Below are 22,331 nucleotides of genomic sequence, written 5' to 3' on the forward strand. Positions count from 1 at the left end.
AAAACAATTATAATTCAGCTATACTTCACAACTCAAGAGTTGACAAATTTGGGCAGATTCATTACTTTGAGAATAACACAGGTTCTTAGTATAAGCTCGCTCATATATGATCTGACCCCCTCATTTGTCAGCACTATTAGCGTTTTTAGTTATTTTTTTGAATCCCCTTGATGAAAATCCTGCCGATCCGCCACTGTATGTAATAGTAATCAACAGAGTACAAATAGTTCTACAAATTATTAACAAACAAAGAAGTTCAGTTTAAATATATAAAATCTTGAAATACAACACTCACGATACACAGGTTCGGGGTCGTGTGCATGCCCCTGTAAATTGAACAACATTTTTGTGCTAAAAGAAAGAAACATGAAATAGGAAGCTAGAATACTACACTTACATATTGTAGCTTTTGTTTCTTGACAACTTCTAATGTGAGACTTTTTTTCATGCAACCAACACCATTTCCATTAGCCATACCGGAAGCAGATTATCTAGAAAAGAACATTAATGCTTATATAGCTGTCTATGTAACTTTTCGAAAAAAAATCCATTTGGATAAATGTTAGGATGAAGAAAGAAAAGATTTACAACTTGATACTGACAAAATAAAGAGGGTAGGAATATGAAAAACCTATTCTCAAGTGTTTGTAAAGTAAACCAAAAACAGATAACATTTGTCCCATATATACTCTACAAGGAGGTGATCTACTTCTATGTATTGTTGATTTCAAAGTTTTTTATTTTTATTTCTTATTTTCAAGAGGTTCATCCTTATGATAGAGCAGTTAGGCATGACTCCAACCCGTTTATTTACCAAAAAAGCATAATCACATGGAGGAGAATATAAACATTAGCCTCATTACATTGTGAAGATTGGATATATCCAACCTATTTCCCATTAGTTGATTTCAAGCTTACAAATTACTTTATCAAATAAGCAAAAAAAAAAAAAAAAAAAAAAAAAATGTGTCTCAAGCTAAACCAACCTTCATCTTCAATTCTTCAACAAACTTGTCAAAAATAACATTGGATGATCCATTTGGAGCCAATGCGTTATGAAATGTCTCTTTCACATGATCAACAGTCTTCCTTAAGTTACTCGAGGTCTCATTGTTCATCAAATATTTAATCTTGTCACGTACTTTCTCTCTGTGATCGATTCCCCATCACGAAGATCGCTTCCAACTTTCCAGTCAGAAACCACTAATTTTCTGTTAGCCAGTTGATCTGTTACTATTGGAAAACAAACTAGTGGTACTCCACACCAAATACTTTCCACTACGGAATTCCACCCGCAATGACTCAAGAAACCTCCGACTGCTGAATGTGAAATCACCCTCGTTTGGTTGCACCATGGCACGATCAACCCTCGACCCTTCACCTTTTCTTCATATCCAAGGGGCAAAATACTTTTTTCATTTTGACCTAAAAAATTAAGCCCAAGTACCCAAATGAAACTAACTTCACTAAGCATAAGGCCATGAGCTAGTTCAAGAATATCTTCTTTGTTAACACGAGCCACACTCCCAAATGAGACGTACAAGACCGAACCACGGGGCTTGGTGTCGAGCCATTAGGTGCAATCGAACTCGGACCATAGGCTACTCGGGATAGTCAGGTCAGTGAAATTCGCGGACACAATTGGACCAATGGCGTAGAAATTATGCTTTTCTTGAATTGATGTGATAGTTTCGAGTTCGAGTTCTTGAATTGTGTTGGCTATTATTATATCGGCTTTTCGAACATCTTGAAATGCCTTGTAGATTAATTGGTGCACCACTGAATTCTGGAACACGAATGGCAAGTCACTTGCTTCAATAAATTTAACTCCAGGAATATAATCAACAGGGTCTTTGCGATTTTCTGTAAAAAAAAAAATGATGAAAATGTCAGTTTAGTAGTGCTATATAGATACAATATGGTTTAAAAAAATTGATCTTTTATGTTAGTATTACCAATATTTTGAGATTTAATTAGTTTCAAAATTGTCGATCAATTGCTACAACTTTAAAGAGTTACAAGCTTTGGTGGACAGAACTAAAGTGTAATTCATATTTAAAAGGTCTCACCAATCACCACCAATTTCTAGTTTATATTATCAACATAATTAACTTGTGATAGCAGGTTAATAATGTTACTAATAGTTGTAGTAGATACTTGCTTACAATTATTTTATAAGCAACTAATTTGTGTAAATTTAATTTGTCAACATTAAATTTAAACTTAAAAAAAACAATATAATTGCTACTTTCACATGACTACACGGGGGTCTGAGGGTGCACTTGAAAACTAAATAGACTTGTGAGAGGACGTCAGCCATGACCCAACGAAGTGAGACGAATACATACGACAAGCATGTTCACAAGATAACATATACAGCTAGTACAATTATATTAAGTGATCGTAAATAATTAATTTAATAAATAAACAGTTAGTGTTTAAATAAAAATATTGAAGCTAATAATAAACAATTGATGTAATAGTTGATGTGTTCAGTGAAAAAGTATTGATAAATTGTTCTTTATTAAAATAAATATCCTTAAAATCATTACAGAAATTATAAATTCAAATGTAAGAGTTTTATTTAGGAAAAGTTAAAGATAAAATAGCGGTAAAAGGATTTGGTCAAACCAGATATACTTATAAGCTGAAAAGTTATAAATTCAGAATAACTACCTTATGACTTTTGACCGACTTCGACTGATAAACACTTCATTTATAAGCACTTTGAGAGTTTGAGTATCTAACTAACACATGAACAAATCAAAAAAATACTTATAAACCAATTTAATCAATTTATAAGAACACTTTCTAAATACTAAAATGTAGAGAAAATATTTATCACGTGTGAGACACATCATACTTGCGTGAGGAACTAATAAGTGGACCGTCGGCTCCAAAATGGTGATAAAAAAATTCAGTCTTTTTTCCAATTTTTCTTAGTCACATTGAGAAAAAAAAATACTATTTCTTTTCTTTTTGTTTGCAAATTTTGTCGTTTTTAACACTATGATAATATATTGTGATGTATATAGATTTAAACATCTTTTGTTTTATACTTTCTGCACTAAATAATTGGCTTGGCATCAAATGAAATTCAACTAATTTATGATACTAAATATGTCATGAAATTTCAATGATAATACAAGACAATCATTTAAGATGAAAATTTAAAATTAAAGAACTTTCAAATATAACAGGATATCACTCTTTTAACAAAACAAAATGTCCTAGATAAAGAGTTAAAATGGTCGAAAACACGTATGAACTATCAGTTGTTCCTTTTTCCTACCTGAACTATCATCATCTATGTATTAAAACACACATCGAATCCAACTATCAATTGTTCTCTTTTCCTACATGAACTATCACCATCTTTGTACTAAAATACACGTAGTTGAGTAGACGGTGATAGTTCACGTAGAAAAAGGAAACAACTGATATTTGATATGTGAAACTCATAAACAAAAAAAAAAAAAAATCATTTTTAACCATTATTTCTAATACAAAACAAGCAGTATTCATGTTTGAATAAAGAGATGGGAGAAACGCACCTTCAGAGCCAAAGTGGCCATTTTCCGCGAGCAGATCTAAGTGATAATACAAAGCAAAAACCAAAGCTGGTTCAGTGAAGAATGAAACATGAACAATCTCATATTTCTTTGCAATCATTGATGGCCAAACAAAAAACGTATCAGCAACCAAACAATTAATTGGATCAACACAATCCTTCACTAATTTCCCAATAAGTTCATCAACATGACTTGAAAAATCATTTATAAGACCTTCCAAAAATGGCAAAGAATTCATGTTTCTATCAAATTCTAATGGAAAACCATCAGAAATAGTTAAATAACGTATGTCAAGCCCAGATTCACGTGCTTTAGAGAAAATATCATCATTGTTAGGCCCTGATGATGTTAATTGGGCTTTTGTTATTTGAGAATGAATGAATTGAGTGTTGACAAAAGTAATGATGAAGCCTTTTGAAGCAAGTTTTAAGGATAGATGAATTGCTGGGTTTATATGGCCTTGATATGGAGATGGAATTACTAAGGCATGAGGCAGGTTTTGGTCTCTAGTTTCTGCCATTTTTTGTGGAGCTTTTGGTGAAGTTTGACTCTATTTTATCTTGAAGAGTTGACAGCTCAGTCCCGTTCATATATAGCTAGCTATAGTTTAGAGCATAATTACGAAAAGTAGCTATAATTAGTAGATACAATAACTATAGTTTAGAGTTGTATGAGCGCATACAGTAGCTATAGTTAAGAGTTGTATCAGCGTATACAATTGCGTTGGATTAACTGAAATCGCAGATATCAGCTCTATCAGCGCATACTGTATAGCGCATGTTGTTGTGCTGCATTAGATCAAATTTGAGGTATCAGTTGTATCAGCGCATACTATATCAGCTGAAATCGCGCAAAAGAACTGAACTAGCGCATACTGTATCACCATGTTGTATCACCGCATATAGTTACGCGTGCCGATTGTGTATTTGGCATACAAAACTCAAACTGTAGCTATGTTTGTCACGTCGCATAATTTTTCCTTTTTAGTTTGTGAATTTTGGACGTTAATTTTCTTGCTTACTAGCTTTAGACAAATTATTTACAAATATAAACGATTTTTTAAATACAAACACAGAATTTAAGTTAAAGCTATTGAATTTTGCAACTCGTAATTATGCCAATTCAGAGAATATGTAAAATATTGAGCAAGCTATTCGATTTTACCGAAAGCTATTAACAAAATTGAATCCCAACTGGTTGTTTGTAATTGTCGGCTACAAGTTGTCCGCATACCTTCTGTGAACTTATTTTATTCTGAATAGTTTATTCAGTTGATTCAATTTAAGTCAGTAATGTTAAGCTGTCAGTATCTTTTTTATTGGATATAAATAGAAATATGTGTGCGCGTGTGAGTGTGATAAATGGCTGAAAATAGTACTCCTTCTGTTCCAATTTAAGGGCTCGTCTAGTATGAGGGATAAGGAATAAATAATTTTGAGATTAAATTTGAGATGAGTTTATCCCACGTTTGGTTGAGATAAAATCGTGGCATAATTAATTCCGGGATTGTAGTGTTATTTTATTCTTATGGGAGAGTGAAGTAACTAATCTTGAGACAACTTGTTTCCCAACCAAACGAGCCCTAAGTGTTTTAGTTTGACTAGGCACAGAGTTTAAGAAATAAAAAGAGACTTTCGAATCTTGTAATCTTAGCTCGTTTAGTTGGGAAACAACTTATCCCGGGATTACTAATCCCGGGATAAATTACCCTGGGATTAGTTATTCCACCCTCAAGGTGGGATAAAATAAGGCTACATCCCCGGGATAACTAATCCAGGGATTAGTTATCCCGGATTTTTATTCCAACCAAACATGGGATAAGAAAGCACTAAATTTTTATCCCGGTACTATTTATCTAATTAACCTGTATTAAATATTAAACTACTGTCATAGGATTGGTAATGTCTATTATTGTGGTAGGTTTGTTTTGTATCTCATCCTTCCACTATAAACAAGTGTGGCGAGCTAAACAGTAATGTCTAGTGTTTTGGGTCTGTCTTCTCTAATTTTTAGAAGTTCTTTTTGTCTTTCATTTGAAAATGACATTGTCCTTTTCATGATTAATGAATGGCCTAGTTTTTTTTTTTTTTTGGTAACCAATGTAAATTATTAGTATTAACAAACAAAATCATTACACCTAAAGAACACCCAATTCCCCGACCACCTTCCAGGAAGGTGTTAAGAGAGTTAAGCCTCCGATAAACCTTTAATTACACAAGAATCTCTGTATCAAAGTGCTGCTCCTTTGAGCCTTCCTGGACTGTCTTACTACCTCTAGTCTATCCACAATTTTTTTTTTTTAATCTTTTTTTTTTTTTTTTAATCTGTATCATCACTATATCTATATTTAAACTTACTCCTTTAAACAATCTCCAATTCCTAGCCTTCCAAACCTGGTATATAATTGTTCCCCAAAGTGCTGCAACTGCTTCCTTCTGAAATTGTTTCCAATGCTTCCCTTTAATTCTCTCCATGGCCAAAGTATTTAAATGTTAAGGGTTTAGGAATTAGGAGTAACAACCTTCAAAAAATATCTTCAAAGTTTAATACCTAATTTTTTTTTTTATGACATGGGAACTTGCAGCCGCTATCCTTCGGGTGCACACAGGGTAAACCCACCTCCTGTGCAATAGCTCGCCAACCACACAGGAGAGATAACCCGCACTAGACAAGCCCTGTGCGACGAGCTCGACCCAGAAGGCAAATCCCCTACTGTCATAAGCAGGTGGTTTCAAACCTGAGACCTCCATTATGAAAGCCCCATGCTCAACCAACTGAGCCACCCTTGCGGGTTTTAATACCTAATTTAATTACTGTAGTTTTTCATTTTCTAATGGTTTTAAGGTAATATATTACTTAATTAAAAAAAAATGCAGACTTAACGAAACTTTTTTGGGGTACACTAAAAAACTTCATGTTCTTCAACCCGTCTTTCCAAACTAACAGCTCTTGTTCATGTTTGTAACCTTCATTTGTCAAAAAGTCTGCACATCAAAGAGGTGATTTCCAACAAGTATATGCAACCTTCAATAGTAGCTCTAAGAGGGGTGATGTTGTATGCCATTTTCTTTTATAAACTTGATGTCGCTGAAACTTATGCCTCACCTCAGATTAGGCAAAACATCTCGGAACTTATGCCTTTCTCAATATATTATGTAAAACATCTCGCCTAACGCCTCCGCCACACACTGAGGGTGACACATATGCTTAGCAAGATATGCACACTTGTAGTCGATCAACCTACACACTTGGTAAATGTGTAAAAAGTTGTTAATGCTTAGCAAGATATGCACACTTGTTAAAGTCGATCAACCTACACACTTGTTAAATGTGTAAAAAGTTCTTACACTGAAATGTGTGTACACCACAAATTTACATGTCACTGGATAGAAAATGCATTGAAGAAATTATATACTATTTTTCTTCTGATTCTTTAAGAACATCCTCAGTGTTTGCCATAGGCATTTGTTTCTCATTTTATCTTTCATACTCGTCTATCCGAATCATTTGCTCTCAGGAGCGGAGCTAGATACTGGTTACGGGTTCAGCCAACCTAGTAACTTTGGTCTAACCTTGTATTTGTTTTGAGAAATAAATTGAATATGTAAACTATTTATTTAAAACCCAATAACTTAAATAGACTAAAATCCCGAACCCATAAGCTTCAAATCTTGGTTCCGCCCTTGTTGGCTTAACCCAAAAATGACTTACCTTGGTATGATATACTATAGGTCATGCCCGTACAGTTTTCAAAAAAAAGCCACATACTATTTAAGAATATAGCTCCACTTACATGTAACTTCTGTTTCTCGTCAACTTCTAATATCGGACTTTTGTTCGTGCACCCAACACCAACACCATTTCCATTCGCTGGGTCAGAAGCAAATAATCTAGAAGAGAACATTATAGCTTATATATGTAGCTTTTCGAAAAATTTCCATTTGGATAAATGTCAGGGTGATGAAAGAAAAGATTTACAACTTGATACTTACAAAATAAAAAGGGATAACATGTTCACAAGTGTTTGTAAAGCAAACTAAAAGCAGCTAAACATTTGCCCCATACTTACAAGGATGTGAACAACTTGTATGTACTGCTGATTTTTAAGCCTCCACCTCGAATCTCGCTATGTAAATTGAAGAGACTCTGATCTAAAAGAGCAAATCGGAATAGGCATCGAGACCGTGGCTGCTAAGATTCTGCTTTAGCTTGTATAGTGCCCGGCTCTCTAGCTGTCGAACTCGTTCCTTTGACAGTCCAAAAACAGCGCCTATTTCGGAGAGTGAATTCCGTTTACCATCTCCAATGCCAAATCTAAGTCGGATTATTTTCCTCTCCTTTGGACTCAGGACATTTAAGAGGCCACGTATGTGTCGCCTCATAAGTTGCTTTGAAACACTCAGTTCTGGTGCTTCCACTGCATTGTCAGCAGTAATTTCCTGGATTGGAAAAAATGATACCCTATCTTCAGAAAATGTCAAAACAACATAGGAAAATTTCCAGTTAGACGCTCATAGAAGTGCAAGTTCTACCCTCCCTAGACCCCACTTGTGGGGTTACACTGGGTATGTGTTATTGTTGTTGTTGTACGCTCATAGAAGTCCATTATTTGAGACGGTATACCTAATTCTTGCATACACGTCCATATTACTGTCTGGAGAGATTTAACACATAAGCAGACATCCCAACGGAACATAGTCAAAATCCCCAAGAAATTTTAGAGAAAAGTGTCCAAAAAATGGGTTGCTAAAAGCAAAGAAAGTCATAAACATGGAAAACACTTGCTAATTCTTATACAGAAAGGGGTTGTTTGGTTGCTGGTTAGGAAGTGAATTATTCATGTATTAAGACAATCATAACTTGTACCATGTTTGGTAGCAGTTTAGTTGTTATGTATAATATTTAGCACACAAGGACGGTGTTTGATTACCAGTTTACACTCCCGTATAACTAAAACATGTACTATAAGTTATGAGTCAATTTATGTATTATTTTATGCATAGAAGATGGAATAACTAATACAAGAATTAGTAATACATGAATAACTAAACCCTGCATAATTAAACTCTGCATAACTAATACCTGGAACTCTAACTAGCAACCAAACGACCCCAATGTATCTTGCTTTTTGTGATTTTCATATGAATTAGAGAAAAATATTGGTATTTTCTTGTATTGTACATAGTGATTTACTTAACAAGTTCGTCAAAAGCATGAAATAGCACAACGAAAGATTACCTGGAAAGTAGTATCTTGATCGGACCATACTGACTGTTGCATTGAAAGCGGTGTTCTAACACTTGAAAGCAAACTCTGCAACCTTTCCACACTAATTCCAGCACATGAAGCAATGTCTTCTTTGGTCGGATGATGATTACCTTGCTGAATGCATAACTTTTTGGCGTCTTTTACCTTAGAGAGAAGCGCATACACATTTTCCTGCAAATTCCAGTTTGTGCAGGTCAGCTACCTAGGTATCCAGATATGGAAAAAGAACTTAGAAACCGTCAAAGGAAAGTTACAATTTGCTTCAATAAGAGGGCATTACGGGCAAACGGATTGTCCTAGAATGTTGAAATATGGCCTTCCTAACACTTTGCCTTATCCACCAGTACGCATAGGTGGGAAATCGGCAACCAGCTTGAGGCTTGAACTTCTCGACACTTTTCATAAGTCCCATGCTTCCCTCCTGCAACAACTCAGTCCATCAGAAGGTAAAGTAAATACTAAATGATAAACCTAAATATAATAAAATTCCATGTTCTTAATGTTAGAAGTGGTTAAGCAAGCTGCACAGAAACCCCTTCCCCCACCCCCCCTACCCCCGCCCCACCACCACCAGACCCCCAAAAAAAAGATCTTAGACATTTTATTGTAGAATCAAATGTGTAACCAGACACTTGGGGGTTTTTAACACTCGTATGATAACAACAATAACTACGCCTCAGTCCAAAGTAAGTTGGGATCAACTTTTTGAATCCTCAGTGACAATATTAACACATTTAAAATATTACATAGAATAAAAATAAAAAGTACTAGAAGTTTTTTTAATTTTCAACTGACGTATAAAACTCTGAAAGGCTAAACAGGTCCTAGAAAAGCATAGGACATAAAGTAAAAGCGCTAACATGATTACACTCAACTAATAGGTATCTTCTATATAGATTTTTTTTCTTTCATTTTGCCCTATTTTTCACTAAGCAAGCATGGATCCCAAGAAATTGTAGGTCGTTCGAGACAACTTCCTTCCAAGTGATTCTAGGCCTACCTCCCTATTTTAACACCTCCACTCGCTACGGTTTCACATCTAAGGACTAGTGCATCTAACCGTCAATGCAGTTAATGACCATATCATCTCAAGAACTATGAATGGTGAACAAACAACGTGTTTCCTATGTGCATGAATCACCATCTACCTGCAATAGATCCTGAAGGCTGAGACCACGTCCTTGATATTGCTTAGCAATATGAACCACCATTCGCAAATTGGCATTAATTAATTTCTCACGGCTACTCTTGCCAAAACGAAGTTGTGATTGCAATTCTCGAGAAGTGAGCCCTGCAGCTTCAGCCCACTCAATCAATGTTGGTTCACGAGCAAACTGAATCTGAAGCTGATTCTTCACTTCATGTAATTTCATGGAAATCTGAAACATGAGCGGATATTGAATTGACTCCTCTTTTCTTTGGGAAAAAACAATTTTGACGGGAATAGAAACAAGAAGGTCATAATACCTGTATCTTGACAATCAATTCAGCCTCCTCTTTGACGGTTAAAAGTTGTTTAGTTTCGGGACCCCATAGGAACATTCGAAGAGGATCATTTAGATCAATAGATTCGTTGACTTTTCTCCGTACATCCGGCCTGCCTGGACGATTTATCTCCGGAACTTGATGTGTTGGCTTTGGAGCTCCCCTTTTCCTAGACTGCCTCTCTATAAGACGCGTTGACCTCACTGTTCTTTGCTCTTTCAGTTTATCATCACTCAAATTTGTGGACAGGAAACTGAAAATCAATCAGACAGGAGATAAGTTATGAAGGTAACTGTGAAAATGAAAGCTAAGAGATTGTTTGGCTAAGCTTATAAACAGGTCAAATTAGCTTATATGCACTTTTTGGCTTATTTATGCGTTTGGTAACATCAAAAGTGCTTATAAGACAAAATCAGTCATAAGTTGCTCACCCTTAACTTATGGTTTTACAGCTTATAACCACTTTTGGTTTGACCAACCCTTTTACGATTTTACCCCTAATATCTTTTGTAATCTCCGAAATACTCTTCTGAAAACATAATTTAACTTTTAATTATCTCTCTAATCTATTTTCACCATTCGTCCTCTTTTTTATGAAAATATTTTTAAATTTATACTTTTTGTAAATAGCTATAAGGACATTGTTGTCATTTTAACAGAAAAAGTGCTTATCAGCACCACCAAACAACTAATGATCAGTTTCAACACTTCTATCCAAACACATAACTACTTATTTTTAAAATGAGCTTCAACACCTGAATGTGTTTTTCAGCTACTTTTTAATCAGCTAATCCAAACGGGCTCTAACAAGGATATTTTTGAGAAGGCAAAAGGAACTTACTTTGGAAAATTAGAGTCATCAAAGTTAGTCTCAAGTAATTTGGAGTCTTCTGCTAATAAAGCTGCTTCTCGTGATGCCAACAAAGCCTCTCTGGCAAGAGCAACCACGTTGTGTGGTTCAAAGTTCTTTAATTTATCTTCTTTACTTTGAAGAGATTTCGTATCCAGAGATAGCGGTCCTTTCTCCTTCAGATGAAACGAGGGAAATCTACCAGCAAAACCACAAAGCAAACTAATGAAATGACTGCAAAAGAAAGAATGCTATGCACATAATACTAAATCAACAGAGTTATTCATTTCGTACGTGTATGATAGACCAGGCCAACGAAGTAGACGCAATTGCAAATCATTTATATTTTGCTCCGAATCAACAGTGTCATTCTCTTCTATTGCTGAAGATGCAGCTTCCACAAGCCTCCTATCTATTGTTGCCTTCAGCAAGAAAATCAGAGCCACCTTAAATTAATGATCAGGAAGAATAGTGCTTAGACTTGTTAAGTTTGATCTCTGTTTCACCAGGAAGACAGAAAGTTACGTGCATACTATATGCTACCACCTATCTAAGAACCACAATACAATGAAGGAACTCCGAGAATCTCACCAGGGATGTTTTCTCTTCTTTTATTGGGTGCAATTGGAGCCGATTCTCGAACTGATGCTCCGGATTGATAACTGATGCAGGAACATGTCGAGTCAAATACGCATGTGGCACTGAAGTAAGCGCAGGAGCAGCATGCTCATGAAGCATTAGAACTGCAAGTTAGTGACGATGAAGCAATTACTTTTATTCCAACACTTGGACTGATTTATGTATGTAAAAAAAAACATATCCTTAAGAAATAGGATTATTTGCAAGTCATGAAACGATTGAAATTGACAGCCGCAAAAGCAGAATTAGATATGTCAACAGCTCTAGTTTATAAAGATTAAAAAACACCTCTAAGGAAGCGATGTCGTAGTACTACTTTTTTAAATGAATTTTCTTTTTTGAAATGGCAATACCATAATACTCCCTCCGGATCAAAAAAAGAGTCCACTTAGCCATTTGCAAACCCCTTAAGAATATACTAACTCCTAGACAAAAATAGATAATTTGACTAAACTACCCCGAATTAAATAAGCATTGGGATTTGATCATATAACACTTAATAGGGGAAAATCTGGAAGAACAAGGTTAATTCTTTCTTGATTTGATAAGTGGACACTTTTTTTGACCCAAGAAAAAAAGGCTAAGTGGACACTTTTTTATATCCGGAGGGAGTACTAAAGTGCACCTAAATTTTTTGGGATTATCCTTCTAAAATCATTAGTCCTAGCCAACTTTGGGATATTTTTGGTATACCTCAGATAGTTAGCCCTCTTAGCAGACAGTTTAATACTACACTTGAAATTCAGGATTCTAGCCTACTATTTTACAGGGCTTAATACCTAGATAGCCCCTTAAACTTGGCAGGTTTTATAAGATAGACACTCAAACTTAGCTAGTGACCAGATAGACACTTAAACTTAGCAAAAGTGTATCTTTTAAACATCTCATGTTGACATGACAAGTTGATTGTTTTGCACGCACATAGTAGCGCTTGAGAACCCAAATTGTGATTCTTTTTTCCCTCAAAACGTGTATGTAATTGATTTTTTACATTTCAAAATAAAAATATTATTCCATGTGGGTCCCATAGTTTCAACTTACACCTTCTTTAACTCTTAGTATTATCAGATTCTTCCCCCTGAATCATTAGTGTGAGTTCTCCATTTTTACAAAGATCAACTACTTTTTCATAATTAGGTTATTACTATATCACCAAAAAAACATAAAATTCAAGTAGGCTATTAAATTTTATAAAAGAAAACCCAATATACACATAAATCTCCCAATATTTTCAAGTTTCATACTGTAAAGGGCAGCCCGGTGCACTAAGCTCCCGCTATGCGTGGGGTCCGGGGAAGGGCCGGACCACAAGGGTCAAGTTTCATACTGTAAAAACCAAAAACCCAATTGAGTCATAATGAAGTAAAAGATCTGAGGACTGAAGTTGGGATCCAATTTTAAGTTAAGCTTTTAACTCATCATAACCAAGTTGAGTTATTTCTGGAGTTCAAGTTGGTAGATGGAGCACGAATTAATGAGAGGGCCGAGGTTTTCTTGAGAAAGAAGATGGAAAAAGGGGTTGGGGGAGAAGGTGGTGGTGGCAAAAGGGAGGGGAAGGGGGAACTGCCTGGGTAGTGGATAGTGGGAGGAGGGTTTTTTCCTTTTTTCCTTATTGCATTTTTTCTATATATGCTTTAGTTTTTTTCTAATACTTTTTATTTATATTTGTCAATTTGTTTTCTTTGAAATGACACGTGTCATTTAATAATTGGTCATTAGAAGCAAGTGTATTTCACACACTTAGCCTTATGTACACGGGTGTCTGAAAGACACACTTCTACCAAGTTCAAGTGTCTATCTGGTCACTAGCTAAGGTTGAATGTCTATCTTACAAAATCTGCCAAGTTTAAGGGGCTATCTAGGTATTAAGCCATTTTACAGATATCTTCCAGTAAGGGACAATGCTAAAGCTAGAAACTCAGTATTTTTTCTGTAGCGAGAAGAAGTGATTACATGCAATCAAAGACATCTGATTTAAAAAATATTTTTATGGCATCTACGGGTTTTCAATCCTAAAGAAGAATAACTATAGTTAAATATATACTACTTAAATTCTTATGTCTATTATCAACCATTTTAATATTGACCCTTCAATCTGCAGCAGCTCCGGCTGCTGACCGTCACCATATTGCGTAAAAGACTAGAAAAGTCCGACCATTATGGCATAGTGCAAAAGAATGTTCGACTTTTGACCAAATAGGAGCTGCAGCCAATACGACAGTTCTTTGTCGTTCTGAAAAGAAAAAAACTAGGGAGACCTCAACTCCAATTTTACTTCCAATGATAGGTAAGCAAAGATCGTTAAACGAAATGGACATTGGCCTACTCATCCTCAACTCCATTTTTACTTCCAATAATAGGTAAAAAAGAAAGTAAAAAGAAATGGGCATTGGCCTGACTCAACTCTGAAAGCTAACTCATGAGGCGAGGATTGCCCAAGACCATATAACGAGACAACATTCCACCCCCTCAACCAACGTGGGTCCTTAAGATAAGATTAATGATCTTTTCTGTCAACTGGAACAATCTAGCATCATCATCATGTCAATGAAGTAACTAGGAAGCACATTAAATAGCTAATTCAACAACTTCGGCGCCACATTTCATTAAAGGCATTAACTTTCTAAAACTAGAGTTACAAATATTGATAAATGGGAATGCTAGAAGAATCAAGAAGGCAAAAACAGAATTAAACTCATTTACAGCAACAATTACCCTTCAATCTAAACTAGCTGAATTTGGCTACATGAATCCTCATTATCCGTTTGGCATTTCTGCTCCATTTGGACAAGTTCCATTCCAATAATTGAACACACACTAACCTTTATTGCTGGACAATGTTGTCCCCAGTAACTAGTACTGATCAGTTTTTTGATTTTATTAGCACCCTAGTTTTAGAGGGAGCCAATATATAGGGGCTTATAATTCTCTTTTGCTTTTGTCTATTTGTAATTAGCCCCTGTAATTATGCATCTGCTTGATGTCTTTTTTTTTTTTTTGATGACATGGGAACCCGCAACCACTACCCTTTGGGTGCGCACAGGGTAAACCCAGCTCCTGTGCAATAGCTCGCAAACCACACCTTTTTCTCAATGAAACAACTTACTTCATCAAAAAAAAAATTGAACACACACTAAAAGCATTAACTTTATAAAACTAAAGCCACAAATATCGATAAATGGGAATGCTAAAATAATCATGAAGGCAAAACCAGTTGGAATTCAATGCATTCACAACAACAGTTATACTTCAACTAAACCAGTCAAATTCATCTATATGAATCCTCACTATTCTATTATGTTCCAATAAATCAACACATTTCAATAAATGCGTGAACTTTATAAAACTAAAGTTACAAATATTGATAAACAGGAATGCTAGAATAATCAAGAACACAAAAACAGCGGGAATTCAACTCTTTTTCAACAACAATTATGCTTCAATTTAAACTAGCTCAAATTCAGCTATATGAATCCTCACTATTCTGTTATATTCCATTTGGACAAGTTTCATTCCAATAATTCAACACATTTCACTAAAGGCATTAACTTTCCAAAACTAAAGTTACAAACATGGATAAATGGGAATGCTACAAGAATCAAGAACACAAAAAAAGTGGAAACTCAACGCACTTACAACAACAATTATACTTCAATCTAAACTAGTTGAATTCCGCTATATGAATTTTCACTATTCTATTTATGCTCCATTTGGACAAGTTCCGTTCCAAATAATATAACACATTTCACTAAAAGCATTAACATAAATGGGAATGCTAGAAGAAACCAAGAAGGAACAAACAGTGGGAATTCAACACATTTACAACAAACAATTATGCTTCAATTTAGACTAGTTGAACTCCGCTATATGAATCCTCACTATTCCATTATATTCCATTTGGAGAAGTTTCATTTCAAGAATTCAACACATTCACAACAACAATTATGCTTCAATCTAAACTAGCTCAATTCAACTATATGAATCCTCACTATTCTATTTATGCTCCATTTGGACAAGTTTCATTTCAATAATTCAACACATTTACAACAACAATTATGTTTCAATCTAAACTAGCTTAATTCAGCTATATGAATCCTCACTATTCCATTATATTGCATTTGGACAAAGTTTCACTTCAAGAATTCAACACATTTACCTGAAGAAGAGCAATTTCTAAGTTGGGTTTTCTGAGAAAAAGTTGGTGGTGAAGAAAGCAAGTTTCTTCCAGCAACCTCCATAGCTAAGCTATATTTAGAATTCTCTTCACTATATATAGTAACTATTTTTTGGGCATGTGGGGTGCAAAAAAGATAGTTTTTTTAAGAATTAAGAGGGGTTTTAGTGCTACCATGAGTGTTTTCTTTAATTAAAAATGATTCATTTTGAAGATTGAAGATGAATGGAAGTGATGGTTTTTTGTAAAAGTTTGAACTGTGTGTTGTTTGCCTCAGAATTTGATAAAACTCAATGGATGAGGTTTTATATCTTGTGTTTACTATAATACCCTTGTATCTTTTACTATTTTCTTGAAAAATGCCATTGTCATAATATCTAAATTATGTCGGGTTGACCCGAAATTTGGAAACCGGTTCAGCCTAGTAATTGCATTTTTAGTACCCAATTTGTAAAGTAGATGAACTTCTAATCTTAAAGATTTGTCTATTGTGTTTATGGTCCTAAACTAGTCAGAGGTAAATACTTACACGTACCTATTATTTATATCACCCAATGAAATTATACGTATTTATCACTTAATTATTATCAAATGACGTATTTTTACTTTAATTTTTAATTATCGTTTAAAATTAAATTATGTTGACCTGGTGTAAACATATCTCTGATACCACTAAGTATTAAGTATGTGATATTGAATATTATTTTTATATACTTCTACTACTAATATATAAGAGGCAATAAACACACACCTCATGGTTAATATGCATGTCTGGCATGGCTGATAGCTACATGGCTAAATTAGTCATTTCAATGGGTTGGTCTTTTTACTTTATTTCAAGGTAAAATAAACAAGTTGTAGATCACTTTTGTGTGAGCTGATAATTCAACGCGTGAGAGTTTCTTTTGACATCTAGAAAATTGTCTTTCTGACTGCTGTTATTTCTTCTATTGCGTCTCAATCTTTTGGCGTTCCTTGCTCTTCTTGTGCTTTGTAAATAAAAGTAAATGTCAAACTTTTTTGTTTCTCTGTTCTTTCCTTTTACTGTACTTTTATCCAATTTTCTATTGTTTTTTCCTTCTCATCTTGTGCTTCTTTTACCATCTGTGTGATCTTTCATAGCATGGTAGCTTTTTGTGTTTGCTACTTTGGCAAAGAAAAAAATTGACTTATGAAGAGTTTTTGCTCTCTACTGTTTATGAAAATGCTTAAATGAGCACGCACTTTGTGGCTTCTCTTATGTCGCTTACTATGTTTCCTGTTATTTGGTTTCTTTCATAGTTATTCTGCCAACATCACACTGATATGACTATAAACAGTTGCATACATCTCATAAATGACTAACTATTTTGTTTACGAAAAAAGGTAAAAAAAAAAATGCTCTTAAACTATGCGAAATGAACAAAAACGCGTTCATTCATAGTTTGGTCCAAAAATGTCTTTAAACTATGTGAAATTAATAAAAATGGCTCTATTGTTACTTAATTGTGTCAAAATGCCCTTTTCCTAATAAACATATTGTTTCTTTTCTTTTTAAACACATTTTTTAAATAAAATTTTAATTTTAAAAGAAACTTTTTCTTGTTTCTTTTCTTTTAAAACCCCTTAAACTAATAAAAAAGTGGGAAGTAATTTTTTTTTCTTAATTTCGTTTTATCAATTGAAATAAAATTACCCCATGTATTTTTTTAACTGATAATATAGGTCATATATATGAGTCACAGTAACCCATCATTAGTTTTCCTTTATATAATGATAAAATTCTTTTTCCTAATAAAATAGGAAATTTTTATTTCTTAATATTTTTCTGAATTGAAGTAGCATAAGCATTTGTTGATATAATCCTTGGTTCTAAAGTTAAAATGAAAAAGGATAAAAAATAACTCTATCAACGATATTTTGTGATTTAAAGCAATTTAATAATTTTCTTATTTTATGGCATTATGATTGTTGTATCTTAACTTTAAAACAAAGGATTATATCAGCAAATGCTTATCCTACTTCAATTTGGCAAAATATTTCCAATTTTATTAGGAAAAAGAATTTTATCGTTATATAAAGGAAACTAGTGATGGGTTACTATGACTTATATATATGACCTATATTATTAGTTAAAAAAGTACATGGGGTAATTATAAATTGATAAAACGAAATTAAGAAAAAAAATTACTTCTCACTTTTTTATTAGTTAAAGGGGTTTTAAAAGAAAAGAAACAAGAAAAGGTTTCTTTTAAAATAATATTTTTATTCAAAAAATGTGTTTAAAAAGAAAAGAAACAAATATGTTTATTAAGAAAAGTGCATTTTTGACCCAATCAAGTGATAATAGGAGCATTTTTGTTCAATTTCGCATAGTTTAAAGCCATTTTTGGATCAAACTATGAATGGAGGACATTTTTGTTCATTTCGGATATTTTAAGGACATTTTTTACCCTTTTCCGTTTTGTTTATATCGAGTGGAGAACAAAAGCTAAGCTTGATTACACTCACCCAGATTACTGCATTTTGCTAAGCCACACTTATCATTATAACCGCAATGCTTGACAAAAGCTTCTAATGTTGTTCGACTCAACAAAATGATCCGAGTTTTTTGTGTAGATTACTGTAAATAGTGTGTACCTATGTTTGTAAACACAAGTGCTGCGCATTTTGAATATATGGAAAACAGTTATTTTGCTTAAGCAACTTTTGTATAATGTCTACCTACGAGCCTTTACTTTTTTTCTTTAAGTTTACACGGACAAAATATATTGTCCATCATAATATCATATTAATTGTGGCTTCCCTAGCATAGTAAGGCAGATGTGGAAAATTTCCAAGTGTCATACTGTGCTTCCGATTGCATGTCAGCTCCTACAATGGAGGGGGGAATTGGAGTAATAAGATGGAAAAGTAAAACAATGCGTAGATATTTGTTGATAAATCATCCTTGATTTAAATATAGCACAATTTTTCATAATCAATAATTTTAGAATTTACTAATTTTCACTAATTTCATAGAATTTTCCTTGCATTAGCAGCACACCTTTGACATTCACTGAAAATTAAAATACCAAAAGGATCTCAATTGAAGCACAAAATAAAAATGAGACGTTGGTATCCTGCATACTAACACGATCGATTTACTAGTAATTTATAAAAGGCTATGTACTCTACATACATATAAAGCTATTTGTTGGATGAGATTAATTTTGTTTGTGATATATCAGTCTTATCACTTCTTATGTTTTGTTTATAAACATACACTAACAATTTAAATAACACATGAAAATTCTGCATCTCTACCATTTTTTTAAAAGTTAGAATAATTTTGTGATGATGTCAAATCTATTATGGATTTGGATGGAGGATGAAATTTAAATGCCGCCTATTATGAACAATTGAATAAATGAGATAATTTAGTCATTTAATTTATACTAAGCTAGCCATTATATATTTCTTACTTGCAAGCAAGCAAAGAACAATTCTTTTATAAGAAATAATCATGGACATACTTTATTTTTGGTAACTGTTAGTAATATAATTTTTACTTCTTTTTTTTTCTGTTAAAAGACTAGTTGATATATGTTTAATAAAATATGCATACATCTCAAGGGGCTAGCAGGAATGCAAGTTAGGGCATTAATGTAGTTGTTCGAACTAAAAAATATCCGATAATATCCTAACAAAAGAAATTCCTAATTTATGTGCTTCAAGATATGGTAAAGCAAACAAAGGAATTACAAACAGGATCAAAAAGGGTAAAACCTTATCCACACCGGATGTTTACACCAAATCAATGTATGCATGACATGTATTTGAATATATTCAGCTATCACTTAATCAAGGTTAATTAATGTATATATTCACTTCATAATCATGTAACTATTGTAAATTGCATTAGTTTGGTGTAAATACCCGATGTAGATAAGTATTATTCATCAAAATGTTCTTGCTTTGTTCCAGCTTTAGCTAATATATCTGCTACAGTATTTGATTTTGTTCTCGAAAATTATGTTAATTCTTCGAACTCACACAGCTTGAGCAATAAATACCTACAATCAAAAATAATAAAATGATAATGACCAACATGTGACGGGTGTGTTATTGAACATGAAGTGTGATATTGTACGTCAGTCTAGGTTGATTTTTAACTAGTAAAAAATATTCGATGGCCCTAAAGAATGCAATAGCTATCGAGACTAGGAACTATGAATATTGTGATTATGAATAAGTCATATATGCCACAAACAACAAAGTAACAGATCATGTCAATACTTATAAAGTTCTCTAGACTCCAGCCAACAATGCATTTTTTTCTTGATCAATTTTATTCATCTTCAAAAGAAATTACACTTGATCTGAGAGAGTTTGCAAAAAAATACCTAACTCCCTAATTATGATTTAAAAGATAGATACAACTATCTTCAATACAAAAGATGAGGTGAATGCCATTGGGACTAGGATACTTGGACCAAGTTTTAAAAAATAGTAGCATTAGCGCTTTTTATAAATATACTAGTTACGGAAGGCCCGTGCTAAGCCCGGACCCAAACTCAAAATATAAAAATAAAAATTTATAAAAATAGAAATTCTTATTAAATACGTATAACGTGACACATGTTCTACCGCATAATTAATTTAATATATTTGCAGGTTAATGATATCTTATTGATAAATTTTATAATTATTAAAGTTTCTTTGACACACAATTAGATGATTTTTAATGAAAATTTTATTTATGAGGAAGAAAGTTAAGTAGAAAAATTAGCAAATCTCAAAGGGACACAGTGACTCGATATCCTATACTAAGATTGATTATGATAAAGTATGATAATTACAACTTGCAGGGCTCATAAATCAAAAAATATTTTCGTCTTTTTGTGAATTTGTGAGCGTGTGATTTTATTCATAGATAAAAATCGATTTGTTTTGACATTTATTAAATTTTCATTCATTATCTTGCGTCAAGGATTTATGCTAGTTAAATGTGATTTTTCACCTTAGTTGCAGATGAAATTCAAGAAATAACCTATATTTATTAAATTGAATCTCAAGATTCAATAAAATTTAATTCTCCATGTATTCTCTATACTAAAAAAAAAAAAATTTAGTTAACCAAACAAGAGATTTTAAAGATGACCCGATCGCAATGGATGATATTGTCTTCATTTTCAATACTATATGGCATCATTTAAAAAAATTTACTTTTTGTATTTATAATAAATCATAGATATTTCAAAGGCGACATATAAAATTGTCCATAACTTTTTTATTAGGCTAAAATTAAATTCTTGAAAAAATTATCTTATAAAATAAAAAAGGACTTAAAAACAATTAATTGAAAAGTTTGACATTAATTTGAAAACTTTTGTGAGGCTACAAAAGTCCTTTGATTGTCCCTTATCTAAACCTGTTAACCGGTTTGAACCGAACCGGACCGGTAACCGGTTAACAAACTGACCGGTTTTCGATTTAAAAATCGGAACCGGCCACCGGTTCCGATTTACCGGTTAAATAACCGAAACCTTATCGGTCCGGTTCAAAAGTGTCCAAAAACCTCTTTTTGTTTTGTTTTTTTGTATAGTATATATATATAGTATTTATTAGTGGTAACCGGTTAACAAACTGGCCGATTTCCGATTTAAAAACCGGATCCGGCCACCGGTTTCGATTTACCGGTTAAATAACCGAAACCGAACCGGTCTGGTTCAAAAGTGTCCAAAACCTCTTTTTGTTTTGTTTTTTGTATAGTATATATATATATTATAGTATTTATTAGTATATTGTAGGTATATTTACATATGTTATGTAAGTAAGGTTTATATATTTACTGACTAACAGCAATATAGCATATATATATATATATATATATATATATATATATATATATATATACACTAAAATATACTAAGAATATACTTATATATATATATATATATATATATATACCGACTAACAACAATACAGCATATACGTGTATATATATATATATATATATATATATATAATAGCCCGTGCAAGCACGGGCTCAATATTTACAATTTAAGGTAGCTAGTAAATGTTCCTTTACATGCGAAGAGTTGTGAGAATAGACAAAAGCTCTTCATAGATACATAGGAATTAGAATCTATAAAAGATGCGGAATTAAATATCTTCAAACTCACTGTTTTTAAAAAAATCATGGTCCATTATTGGAGAGGATGTTAGTAGTGCTATCCTAAATTTCTTTGAAACTAGTGTCATGTATGCCCCAATCAATAGCACCTCGGTGACCTTGATTCCTAAAATAAAGCACCCTACCACCATTAGAGACTACAGGCCTATCTCGTGTTGTACTACACTCAACAAGATTATATCAAAA

At 33.2% G+C, this 22,331-nt stretch overlaps 1 protein-coding gene and 1 pseudogene across 4 annotated transcripts; both read right to left on the bottom strand.

Moving 5' to 3' along the window:
- Positions 1–338: 338 nt before the first annotated feature.
- LOC132630025 (UDP-glycosyltransferase 86A1-like) lies at positions 339–4,155 on the bottom strand (annotated as a pseudogene).
- A 3,308-nt stretch (positions 4,156–7,463) lies between these two features.
- On the bottom strand, positions 7,464–16,260 carry LOC132630026 (RNA polymerase sigma factor sigF, chloroplastic). Of its 4 annotated transcripts, none has more exons than XM_060345524.1 (9): positions 15,971–16,260; positions 11,767–11,837; positions 11,470–11,597; positions 11,167–11,373; positions 10,308–10,578; positions 9,989–10,219; positions 9,121–9,261; positions 8,811–9,011; positions 7,464–8,011 (listed from the first exon to the last, which is right to left on the bottom strand). In XM_060345524.1, exons 1-9 carry the CDS (start codon positions 16,050–16,052, stop codon positions 7,724–7,726), a joined length of 1,620 nt encoding a protein of 539 aa, XP_060201507.1. In that variant the 5' UTR covers positions 16,053–16,260; the 3' UTR covers positions 7,464–7,723. The 4 variants fall into 4 exon arrangements, with proteins under 4 accessions (XP_060201507.1, XP_060201506.1, XP_060201505.1 ...); XM_060345523.1 differs by having other exon boundaries at positions 11,470–11,621; XM_060345522.1 differs by having other exon boundaries at positions 11,767–11,918.
- Positions 16,261–22,331: the final 6,071 nt, after the last annotated feature.

This window comes from Lycium barbarum, chromosome 3 (assembly GCF_019175385.1).
Source record: "Lycium barbarum isolate Lr01 chromosome 3, ASM1917538v2, whole genome shotgun sequence".
In the NCBI taxonomy this organism is placed as follows: domain Eukaryota; kingdom Viridiplantae; phylum Streptophyta; class Magnoliopsida; order Solanales; family Solanaceae; genus Lycium; species Lycium barbarum.

Coding starts and splice junctions, on each gene's coding strand:
- LOC132630026 (XM_060345521.1), bottom strand. CDS start 16,052: ATGGAGGTTGCTGGAAGAAACTTGCTTTCTTCACCACCAACTTTTTCT. Junction 9,262..9,988: donor GCCTTCAGGATCTATTGCAG/GTAGATGGTGAT, acceptor GAGTTGTTGCAG/GAGGGAAGCATGGGACTTAT. Junction 9,012..9,120: donor CTAGGACAATCCGTTTGCCC/GTAATGCCCTCT, acceptor TGGAATTTGCAG/GAAAATGTGTATGCGCTTCT.